The sequence below is a fragment of the Phalacrocorax aristotelis genome, chromosome Z (genome assembly GCF_949628215.1).
Source record: "Phalacrocorax aristotelis chromosome Z, bGulAri2.1, whole genome shotgun sequence".
Classification (NCBI taxonomy): Eukaryota; Metazoa; Chordata; class Aves; order Suliformes; family Phalacrocoracidae; genus Phalacrocorax; species Phalacrocorax aristotelis.
In genome coordinates, this window is record NC_134311.1 from 54879738 (window position 1) to 54892290 (window position 12553).

A 12553-nucleotide genomic window follows, 5' to 3' on the forward strand; every position below is an offset into this window, starting at 1 on the left:
ACGTTATTTTCCAAAGTTGCCAGTTAACACAGCTACAGATGGAGTCAAGAGAAGCCGTAAGTGCTAAAGCAGGATGAAGCTCTGAGGTTTGTTTGAGGGCAAGGAGATGCTCAGAAGCCATAGCAACAGGTTACGTATAAAGCACTACCATAGACAGAGGATATTTCACAACTTCAACAACACTCCTACTCCAATGGGTAAAAGCTGAGAGAATTGCTAGGAGTTGGGCATTAGGAGGAATGTTTTGATTTTAACTCAAAACTGTTTTTGGATTTAGGAAACATTCACCAAATGCAACAGCAGTACAGCAACCTCAGGCTTCCCAGGCTAGCTGGTAACTGGAGTCCCACAAAGGAGAAACGATGAGCCTTATGAAGTAGCAGAACTTGGCACACTCAATCACTGCTGATAGAGTGGCAGACAAGAGGACACGATGCAGTGGAAGAACTCATTACAACAGTTTCTGTGGCATGAAACAAGGAACTCAATATCCTTTTCTGTGTCCTGCAGGGTTCCTTCTAAGTAAGAAATTTAAGTTCACCACTATCCTACCCACTGTGAAGGAAGAATGGAAGAACCATGTTTTCTTCCCAATACCCAGAGTCTCAGCTAACCTACCTGTAAAAGACTCATGTATTGTCACACTGCAAGCCACCAGCTCCAACTTGCCACTACCAAACAGGTACCCGACAGCATTTTTAGCTTACTAGTCTCCTGATAAGACCAATAGGTACCGCTATGGTACAGTGCCCACTGTACTAAGACATTTCAATACAGCCAGACATACAATGTTCTAAAGAGTAAAGAAATTCTTAACGTTGTTAACATCTAAATAGCTTACACATGAAGCTACTGTACAAGAGTCACTCTTGGTCTAGACACTATCTTCACAGCCAAATTCTCTTCCCCCTGCTACCTACTCCTCTGTTCCCATTAACCTTGCTTTTGACCTGAGACAGACAACTAATTTCTGAATGAAACAAAAACATGTAACATCACACACTAGCTATTTGCCATTACCTTGAAGGATAAGAGTAATTGCTATGTAATTGTTGGAGTGCTTTACCTGATGAAGTCCCTTTCTAGCAGGGACAGATGTTTTCACAATGTCATCAATTGACCACCACTGGTCAGCAAGATACAGGGCTACAGCTTGAAAGAAACAAGGGGAAATAAAGAGTTAGTGATTCTTACCATTCCAAAAGAAACATATTCATTAAAGCTGCTAAACAATTAGCAATAACACCGTAGTAACCAAGTTAAGCATCTTCTACTTGGCACTGTATTAATACAGCTCTTACTACACTAGCACAACAAGTGTGGTGCTATACACCCCCCATATGCAACGCTCTCTAGTCCAAAGGTTGTTTGAAAACTGAGGACAATAAAACTAAATGCAGATTTTGTGCAGTACAACATACAAGAACTATTATTCGGACATAAGCACTATCCTTCACCACTATGCCCCAGCACCTCCTTCCACTAAAAACTGGGCCTGCCAAGAGGAGCCTCATTCATATATGTATTTTAGTTTTGGTTGCTAATGGATATTGACATTGAAACTGTGCAAGTTTTAGGGATACAGATGAATGTAAAATGGCTGATGGCTGTGTGATTAGCAATCAGGAAGAGTTTGATCTATGGGCATTTGTGGCAAACTTGGCAATCATATACATGGCATTAAGTGGAAAGAGAACAAAACATGGGAGACCAGAAGGGAAGGGAGAAAACCCCCAAACCAGTGAGATGTCACCTTAGCCAGAGCTAAGGTGTTACGACCTAATGCTAAAGACAAATTTACACTTGATGCTGATCAATCACTGCTAATACAGAACATCTATATTAATGGCCAAATTAATGGATTCTATGAATGCTCAATAAATTCCTTTTGGAGAGGTGAGGTGTACGTAAAGAGACGAGGAGATGCATGTTGTACTTGGATTCAGATAAGCATCATGTTATTTTGATACATATCTTCTGAATTCAATGGGTCCAGTTCTACTCTGATTAGTGTGCCAAGTTTGATCACTTGTGTATATGAATACACAGCAAAAATAATAGCATGAGAACAAGAACGCAGTAAACAACAAATGCAGAAGTGGCAAAGTTATGAGCTACACTAGCATGGAATGAGCCAGGGCCTGGTTACATGTATTTGTCATAGAAAAAGAAACAGCACCACAGAGATTAAAATCTTAAATGAAACCTGTGAGTGAGTCCGCTGGTGCAAACAAAGCAAGAACTTTGTGTGTCTGCTCTCCACCATAAAGAGGAACGAAGCCCACAGTTGACAAGCTAATAGGAATCTGAAACAAGAGGGTACATTAATTCCATAGACTCTTGCTAAAAGAACATTAGTAAAATACACAGAGAATATTTAGCAGGGCAAGCAAGACAAATGTTGAAAACTGATGGCTTAACAGTTAAAGGATAAGCATCAGACCCTGACCCTTACTGTGAATATTTCTTCCTAAAGACAGACTACATTATAAAGAGGTCTGCCTCTCAAGCTCTTGCTGATTTAGCTACAGTAATTTATACTGTTACAGCTCTCTGCTGTCAGCAGTTTGCATTTACGTGCCCCACTGAGGTTATGCAAAGAGCCAGTACGTTCACTTCAACTGTCAGCTAAGCAAGCTGTCAAAGCCAACAGAAAAACAAGGCAGGCAGTCAAGCACAGAAACAAAACTGGCACAGCAAAATTGCTGTTTGTTAACACAAGTCCTAATGTACTAAGGTGGGAAGGCTGGATTCAAAAGGGTTTTCTTCCCTTAAGTTGCACATATATTAGAAACTCCAATGTTATATGCTTGTTTTGCCCTCAGGAACAACATGAGAAGGATCAAATCAATCCACCTTTCAGGAGTTGAGTACCTTTGTGGAAATGTATTTTGGTATTTAAATTCACGTTTTCAGTATTTAATTAATGCATAAAAACTAGACAGGCATTAATGGTGTGGTAAATAGAATTGCTTACCCAATTTAAGAAGATTATGATATGCTATGCCACAAACAAGGACATTAATACAAACAAGTACTTAGGTATACAGCACCTGCAGAAATGCAGGAAAGAACTCAAGGCTTGGCTTCTGCCAAGGAATCTGCAGCACTGACCCTTTTTTCCCCACACAGAATTCTCTCAGCTCACTTAGTTTTCACTAAAGCCATACACCATTGCTTTTACTGCTACCAGTTCTAACAGAAATGTTCACCTAGACAGAACCAACATAGACCAACTTATCACACAAGGGATAAGCGATCAAAACATGAAGCATCACAGCCAGCCTCCTCTCCTAGAGCTCCCAACAGCAGGGAATGTTTCAGATAAAAGGAATTACTTCTGAAATTATTGAAACTTGCCAATCAAGAACTGAATCCAACTGAAAAACACTGAAGGACTGAGATGCAAAAAGAGCCAGTTAGCTTCAGTAAATCAGGAACCCCTTAGTTATGGTGATAGATTTTTGTGATTCCTTGAGTTAGTGCTTTTTAGGAAAGAATGATTCATCAGTTGACATTTTAAGTTTGTGGTTTGTTTTTTTTTAATTACTTAATGCTCAGATTTAAACCCAATTACAGAATGAAAAAAAAGTAGAGCTTACAACACAAACAGGAATTTTGCAAATACAAAAGCTTTGCTAAAATTATGTAATTCCATAGTTACGGACTGGATATTTAAAATCTTTAAAGTCTGCAAGTATATGGAAAACTGGGACTAAGTTATTTGCTGGTTCTTACTTTGCTGTGGTCTGGCAGAGACAAGAATTCAGGACTGTGTGGATTCGCACACCGGAGGTCAGACAAGTAGTCCTCTGCCGAGCTCTCCAAGTCCTCATGGCTGCAGCTGTTCAGTATATCCACAGGGAATGACATCCTCTTGAGAGATAAGCAACATTATTACTGGAGGTAGTCAGAGAGATGATGCAGAGCTTATCACATATTCCTACTAAACACGTAACTAAGACTGTTGAACACCCCTGCTCTGCTGCCCTCTAGAGCCCTCTACATCAAGCCAGAAAGGAGAAATGCTCCAGGCATTTAATTAGGATGGTGCCTATTAACACCCAGTCTCTAAAACAATACATGAAACCAATCCGTGTTTATAAGCAGAAAAGGATGGGTTTAGGCCATAGATTCCCCATAGACCCAAACATGACAGATTTCCAACTTACAAGCCTCCCGTTTGCAGCACATGTACAATAGAGCACATGCTGCGTTGAGGTGGCAGGGTCAGTTATCTCCCTTCCCAGCTGATGAGCCCACAGATTAAGCAGTAAGTGGCCAACCAAATAAAAAGTAAATAGCACAGAAGATAACAACAAGAAAGAGGAGTTCATTTATTTTGGAGACTCTGCATTTAAATCCACCTCTGAAGAAACCACAGCATTGTTCAGAACTTCTCTCAACAACCGGCCGGTTAGTATGCCCAGCAGCTGGCTGTTTCCAAAAGCATTTGAACTGTGAACAGGAGATGCTCATGCTCATTAAAATCAAGAGCCCACAACAGACTAAAGCGACACTTTAAGGAGGTGACAAGACAGAAACTAAAGCACTGAAGACCAACCATAGTGCCAATATCCCCCGAAAGCTCTTAGATTCAAGTTTTCTTTGTCAAAGTGGTGTCTAAGATGAAGAGGAACGCCTGCAATCCACTGTGTGCTCTTCAGCTAATGCTCTGCCAGGTCTATAAAACTATACACAGAAAAAGACCCCTCAGCTCCTTTCAGGGTACAGCCCCAACTCTCACAAGCTTGAGCTACCACAAGTTCACGTGAAGCTGTTCTGGAGGAACACAGGGATCTCTTGATCTGTCTCACTCAGCTCCCAGGAACTCATCGCCCAACTCTCAAAAAGCTGCAAAGCTTTTCATTGGGGATTTACAATTTCTAGTCTCTACTATGAAGGGTTTTTGGTTTTTTCAATATTTTAAATCGTAGTGTCCAATGATTATTTTTCCGTTATTTCCAGTTCCCTCCCTTTAATCCACCATTCAGTGCTCTACTAACACAGGTACGTCAAATGCAAAAGAACTTATTACGACTCACCTAGTAGCAATTAAAAAGCCTGCATTTTAAAAAGCTTTAACAGCAATAATATACTGTTATCCCAAAAAGCCAGTTCATTCATCCAGTGTTCAAACTGCCAAACTACACATGGAGCAGAGATATTTAATTCATTTTTGCACAAAGATTGGTGCTAGGTGGTAACCTACAAAGCTAGCACCCCACACTGAAAAACTACAAGGCATTTATACAGTTAAACATGTCAGCCACAGCTAATATTCACACACCTCAGCTAATAATGTTAATTTCTTTCTCACTTCAACTTAAAATACAGCTCACTTTTAATTTACATCTGCTCAGAGTAAGGGGCTTATGGGGGGGGATGTTCCTGGCCTATGGCCCTGATTTTTAGTATTATAATGAGGATAGTTCACCAAAAGGGCACTTTGTTTTAGTTCTTATCAACATCCCAATTAGTTGTTGTCTTTGACTGTACACTTTATCACCCTGTTCTCAGCATGTATGTTTCCTTTTATCAGTCTCTCAGCCCTCCTCAAGCATAGAATTGTAAAACAAGCGCTTCCTTATCTCTCAGTTCCCTTCTTTGGCTGCCAAATTCTGTTTTGCCAAGCTCACATGGTTCATTATTATGGTTTAGTGGAAAATTCAAAAAATTCCATTGTCTTTGAGATATCAATACTACTAAGTTGCTTGAATAGATGAGGCTGCTCCTTCTAGAAGATAGATTTTTTCCGTTAAAATAAAAAACCAGACTTGGACATTACTTCACTGGCATTTACAACTGCTATATTCAATGCTTTTGCTGATGAAAACTCTAATGCTTTCCATGAATGCTGCTGTTTAGATATACACATACATCCCTCACAGCCATTTCCTTTTATATTCAGCTCATTCCTTCCCCCTACCTGTTACATGGGGTTTCTCTTGCCTTCTCTTCCAGTCTCTCACATTCCTCCTATTGCTTACTCCTCTTTCAGAGGCTTAGCTGCTTCTCAGTTCTCCACCGATTTCTTCCCACCTTCCAGGTGCTGCCCTTTTTAACAGGGCAGAAGCAGGCAAGCGAAGGGACTTGAAGAGCAAGCGTGCCTTCGAACACTGCAGCAATGCACAACAGCCAGAGGAACTCCTGCTCGGGAAGCAATTCATCCACAGCTGGTCTCCTCACCTCTAGGAGATATGGTTCCCCCCCCTCCCATATTACAGTTCTGAAATACACCAGCAATACTGTAGTACGCATAAACGGACTAGCCTGATATAAGCATGTGGCAAGGGGAACAGAAAGAGAGGTCGAGTGTGAGATTACGTGGCACTGCTTCTGTAAGACAATGGGGCTTTAGCAGCCAGTTAGCTGCAACAGGCCAGGTAAATTCTGCTTTAAGGGAATACAGACACAGGAAAACATGAAACCTAGTTTTCTGTATGCTGGCAGAAAGATGAACCCCCCTACGCTATTAAAGAAATACCTACGTGCTTGGATAACTCCGAGAATAACAGACAAATTGAGCTGAGCTTTTGTTATTACATGACAAACACACAAGCCAGCCACAAGCTATAACTGAAAGCCTCTAGGTTATAATTCCTGACATTTTTTTAGAATAAAATAATGCAGGACCAAAGCAGAAAAAATGCAATAAGCAATTCAGTACATTATCTGAGTTCCATCCACTACACTGCTATGAAAAGAAAAGCAACCATATATTTACTTGTAAACAAAAAAGACAAATCCCTCTTTTCTTCTAATCAATAAATTAATTAGATTACTCTCTAGATAATTCAGAGACCTCATTTCCATTTAGCTGTTTGGGATACTTAACATTTTTGTATAATATACTTTGACTTTAACTCCAACTCACTTACATGATGAAAAGTCAAGTCACTTATATGTCATTTACAGAGAATGGGTTATGCAGAAAAAGCATAGAGAGCAATCTTCCAAGTTTGAACCAAAGAAAACCTATGCAGCACCCCTGCTAGATAACCATTTATCATTTGTTTGGTGCAGCAGATTAGACACATACAGTGACAAGTTCTCAAACACTTGTGCAGTATAACTTGTCTTGGCATTGATGACATCAGAAATATTTCACAACATACAAGTCCACTAGATCCCAGAAGAAATCAGTAACTACACAGAAAGTTATCAAATAACATGAAAAGCATTAAACAGGTGACAAAGGAGAACATCCCATGCTAATCTACAGCACAGCAAAAGGAAATAAGTAGTTAAACAGTCCAAAATGCAAGCACCTTCATTCTGAAAGGTAAAATAACCTACCAAAGACAAACCAAATGGCTTCAGAAAATTAATACATTTTCTTCACAAAAACACAACTGGTTTGTCAGTGTCCTTAACAAAGTAAAAATACAGATGGCTCCACATCTAACCAGCCTCAATTAATACAGGAGAGAGAAAAGGGGAAAGAAAAATTAGCTTTTCAGTTCTCCTTGACAAGACCATTACACTTTTTTCTCTGCAGAGGCAGCAGGAACAGCACAGGTCTCTAACTCTGTCCCTCATGCCCCTTTTTGTTGCATTAAGCCTCCATGTGTTGCACAACTGTAAAACTGTCAGGTCAAATCCTTGTCACACACTGTGGGACTGTGCTCTGCTCATGGAGTACTACTCCAATTGGTTAGCGAACAGTCAGGTTGACTGAGCACATGTGATGTAGCCTTAAGCAACCAAACTCATCATGATCATTTGTACAAAAGGCATATTAGAAGTGTGTTTGGAGAGGGGGAATAAAACGTATTCTTTTTTGAAATGAGGAAAATTATGCTTTTCATGTTTCAAGTGAACAAAGAATCTTACACTTTTTATAACTGTATCATTTCACATAACAGTATTAAAGATTGTATGTAATAAACTCACATGAGCAATATTTGCTTTAAGGTGGAGTCACATGCCTTCCCCCCTTGTCAACATTACACAAGCTACTAAGCAAGAAATGGCATGTTCTTTTTTTAGGAACAGCTGCAGCACCCGAGGGTAACAGATCAATTCAAGGAACACCAACACAAAAAACACATTTAACAGGGTGAGTTAAAACATTCCTGTGCAACTGAGAGTTCCTTATTCACAAAATCTTTATTACTATAAGCATTAAAGTTAAAAAAAATTGAATGTAGGGTAAGTTGGCAACATTGCAAATTGATTTAATTATAAATTATAGCTACAACCCTTATTTCATCTTATAAGTGCATGAAGGAGAGATGCACAGTACATGCAGCTTCCAGCAGGAATTGGAAGATCTGTTCATCCCCTTGCCGACCCTCAACATTGAGTGCCATGAAATTGCAGAAAGATAAGAAGTCAAAAGCTATATTGTTTCTTACAGCACGTCAGAGGGCTTAAATATAGCGTTAAATGGGGTTTGGTTGCCTTTATCTTAAGGGAACTGAAGCCTAAGTGGTCAGGCTGCCAGCCAAGGATTTAGAGGAATCAGGATGAATTTCCAGCTCTAGCACAGACTTATGTGAGCACAGACACATTACTTGATCTGCCTGAACTCCTCATCTACAAAATGCAAATAATCATTACCTCAGAAAGATCAGTATGAGAAATATGTTTCCAGGATCATGAGATACTTGAACACGAACTGAATCAAAACTTGACAAGTAACTGTCTACTTCCAGTGCTTACACAGCACAACATAACACAGCTCATTGTCTTTACAAAAAAATATCACAATCAAGGACTTTTCAAAATAAAATAACTGGGACAGGTGAACATGCCTTGTATAAAAAAATGTGCAAAACTAAATCAACGGCTACATAGCAGGTGAACAATCTTCAGATGTAAATTTGTGTTTAACAATAAGTAATTATAATTTAATTAGGCTGGGGCTTTTTTTCATTAAAATTTTAAGGTAGAGAACAGACGCCGGGGTGTTCAAGCTATGACCTGCAGAACTTCTCTGCTAAACCAGGACAACTAATCCAGCCCCAGCCTACACAACACATGAGGTCCAATCCTGTGAAGTACTGACCTACTCGGAAGAAAAGTAAACCACAACAGTGCCTGACCTAAGCTTTAATCTATTTAAACAAGTGCTGAAGTATTGGATCGCAGAACCCTTCAAGGACTGCCATGCATGCCTTATGAATTATCACACACCTTGAACCAAGTCCTACCATGATCTCCTGGACTAACTGTAAGCTGCGGTAGCACCATGAGAAGAGACATAAGTAGCAAGCTAAATATATACCTCCATATACATGCTAGCTGCTGACGTTCCAGAGAAAACCAAGCCACGACTGCTGAAGTCCCAAGCCATTCTCCAAAACCAGATCTGATGATGCACCAAACCAGCAAGCGTCTTCTCAGTCAGAGGAGTGAGAACATTATTTCTGTTTTGCTACGATAGTTTCTGACCGAGCAACAGCCTACTGCTGGTTTTGAAAAAGCTGTGAAACTACATAAAAGCTGGAAAAATAAAAATTTTAAAAAAGTAGTATTTTTATTCTTCTAGCTTCAGCTACAAAAAAAAGCATCACATCTGCAACTTCTAAAATTAAGTTCTACTAGTTATATTAACAGACAAATTACATAAATGTTTCTTTGCCTAGACTAGCAGCTGCCACATATACAAAACATTTTCATTGCTTTTGTTTCTTCTTTATTTAACATCAAATACTTTAAATTGGAAGGGGTTGTTTCCAAATGCTGTTTTTTCTTCTTTGTACCCAAATAGAGTCTGAAACATTTAAATAAGTAAAAAGGTTGTTCATCCTTTTCTGATATAAAAATAAGTAATTTTAAACCTATGCTAAGATAATTAATCATTTAATAAACCAGATAGGTATTCTTGATATGTATTTGAGTCCTGTAGTTTGAGATACATAAAGAAAACCTGTCCCATAATTAACAATTTAGACCACTATTGTAACAAAGCTTTTATGCTTTATAAATAACCTCATCTCTTTTAAAACTCTATTTTGTAATGTAATTATGTCAACTGCAGGAAGAGGCTGACATTTTTGAAAAGAGAAGTTGTTTTTTGGACAACAGAGTATATATTGGGATTTCTTGGAAGCCATACAGGCTTGAAGAAGCAAAAACAATAATACACTATTTGACCTTCCACATTGAATAGACAACTCAAACCCTCCTCACTCAAGTAACTGCATATTTTTATGGATTTTAATTCAAAAAGCCTGGTTTTGTATATTCCTGAATGGTCTTCAAACCATTTTCTGCACCATAGCACTAAGGCATATAAATACAATTTCCCTGCAGCATGGCTTTTGATCACATTGTTAGAGAATATAGACACATCAACCTTAAATACAGGTTCTTGCCAGAGCAGATAAATTTGCTCTGGTTTAGGGTTTTTTTTTTTCCCTAAAAGTTTTTTTTTTCTTTAAAAAAAAGGGAACATAAAACCCCCAAACAACATCTACTCACACCCTATAAAATCCCAAACAGAAAGTCCTTAAGGAAGCACAGGGCAGTGGTCTAGAAATTGTTGTCAACATCCACCAAGAGCTCTGGATTAGTATGTCAACCACATTATCCGTAATCTGCTTGAAACAGCTTATGCAGCTCTGGTTTTCTGTCAGACACACAAATCAAAGCTGTTGATGTGAATGTAAACAAACAAAAATAATCAATCCTTTCCATTCACTAATTAGCCACCACAATTTAATTTACTTTCATAACACAGAATTATGAAATCTACATAAAGGATCCAACTCCCCAGTGCTGGTATAAATCATAATTCCAGTGGAGATCAGCAACAATTATGGTCAAAAGGTCTATGTGACTGGGTTCAAACAGTCTTGTCAAAAGAAACATAAACAAGGAAGGAAAAAGAAATGCCTCCACATTAAGAAACAAAACGTATTTGCATGTGATTTCTTTTCAATTACAAAATTACAAAATTTTCTATTACAAAATTAAAGTTTGCAAAAAGTATAATTTCATTAAAACAAATTAGTCTTAAAAAAGTACCTAGAAGTTCATTCTACAACTAAATATATCCAGGATGTTCTAACACATAATAAAACTGAACACATTTGGTAGTTCTAGAAGACTAAACTGCAACCAAAATGTACTAACATAAAACTAGATACTCTTAATGAGAGTATAAGCAACAATATTAAGGAGTGCTTTTACTCAACTAGTGTTGGCAGAAAACATGAACCCTTAATAACTACAAAATTATATGGCTTTAATGAAAACAGGTCAGAAAAACTTACCAGTTATCAAAACTGAGGTAATAGAGTAGTATTAGGAGAATGTATTACGGAACTTCACTCTCAAACCCACCTTAGGTAGGTAAGGTTCTTAAGCATATGCCCAATTAAGCACCTGTGATATCACCACTGGCATTTTGCTCAAGCAATTAAAATTGAGTTTTTGATTAGGTAGCCTATTTAATCAAAGACTAAGTTCTTAGGTATACAAACTACTAACCTGTTATTTACATTTTTCTACAGTCTCACATTTTAATATTATCTACTTCCTGGAAAAGCAGTGTCTTCAGTTTGGGGAAATTAATATGCACAAGTGTTTCCTATGTGGAAAGTGTGCCAGAGATTTACAAAATTAAAATTCTGCATTTGAGAATACTCAAAATAGTCACAATTAATAAATCTGAAAAATTACTTTTTCTTAAAACCACCTTTCATGCCTTCCCTTTTAGCTTCTCAGATTCAGCGTGAATATATCCAAACACAAAATGAAATCTACTCCAGTTGTGTTTGCAAGCAATTAACATCTAGAAGACAGAAACATAGGACTGAGTGGGATTATTACTTCCTGGGTCCACCTTTCTTTGACATAATATCTGGTCTCTCCTGTGCCCAGCACTCAGTGTTCTTTTAATCTCCCACTTTCCTCTATCTCCCCTTCACTACACAAGGCAAACCTGCTTAGGGTCTTATTTTTTAAGACCAAAGGCCACACTGATACTGCTAGTGACCTGCCTTTCCTCTCTGGTCACTGCTCTTTCTCACTTCCATGCCTCTGCAACTTAGAGCAGCTGTTCTGCAGTTCTCCAGCTCCAGCCTCAGCTCCCTCCAGTTTTGCTCCTGCACTTTATATCTCACAGCATCTGCTCTTAAAGGCCTTCCTATAGCTCAGTCCTTGAAGTCTACACTCAGCTTCTTTCCTCAGGTGACTGGTTGGCCAACCACTTGGGGCACACCCAGCCATGCTACTCTTGCCCCTGCTCACCTTCACAACTCTGCATCCCCAAGTTCTCCTTCTGTTTCTCCAGGTACCTCTTCAACAAGGCAGTAAGATACGCTTCCTCTGATTTTCTGCAGCTTTATTTGCTACTTGCTAACAAAAGACCATGTCCTCCTCCCACTTGGTGCCCGTATTTCTTGGCAACCTGTTCAGTTTTTGAATCTTCACACCTTCCTCTAACATTATGCAACCAGTTTGTAAGGGCCACCTCATAAATACATTTAGTGTTTTCAGAGACAAGAACAATAAAAAAGTCCACGCAGAATCTGGTTAGACAGCTGGTGGACTATCAAGCCTAACGTAACTAACCTAACACTGCAGTGAGACTGGTGTT

General features: G+C 38.8%; 1 protein-coding gene across 5 annotated transcripts in view; it reads right to left on the reverse strand.

The window, feature by feature from the left end:
* Window positions 1-12553, reverse strand: part of FAM169A (family with sequence similarity 169 member A) — a 37220-nt gene that overhangs the window by 15662 nt on the left and 9005 nt on the right. For 4 of the 5 annotated variants that reach the window (XM_075078801.1, XM_075078802.1, XM_075078799.1 and 1 more), the window contains exons 2-4: window positions 3739-3876; window positions 2207-2306; window positions 1067-1152 (exon numbers count right to left, since the gene is read on the reverse strand). In XM_075078801.1, the coding sequence (XP_074934902.1) occupies window positions 1067-1152; window positions 2207-2306; window positions 3739-3873 (321 nt within the window). In that variant the 5' untranslated portion in view covers window positions 3874-3876. The remainder of the gene's footprint in view (window positions 1-1066; window positions 1153-2206; window positions 2307-3738; window positions 3877-12553) is intronic. The other variant, XM_075078798.1, reaches the window with a different exon arrangement.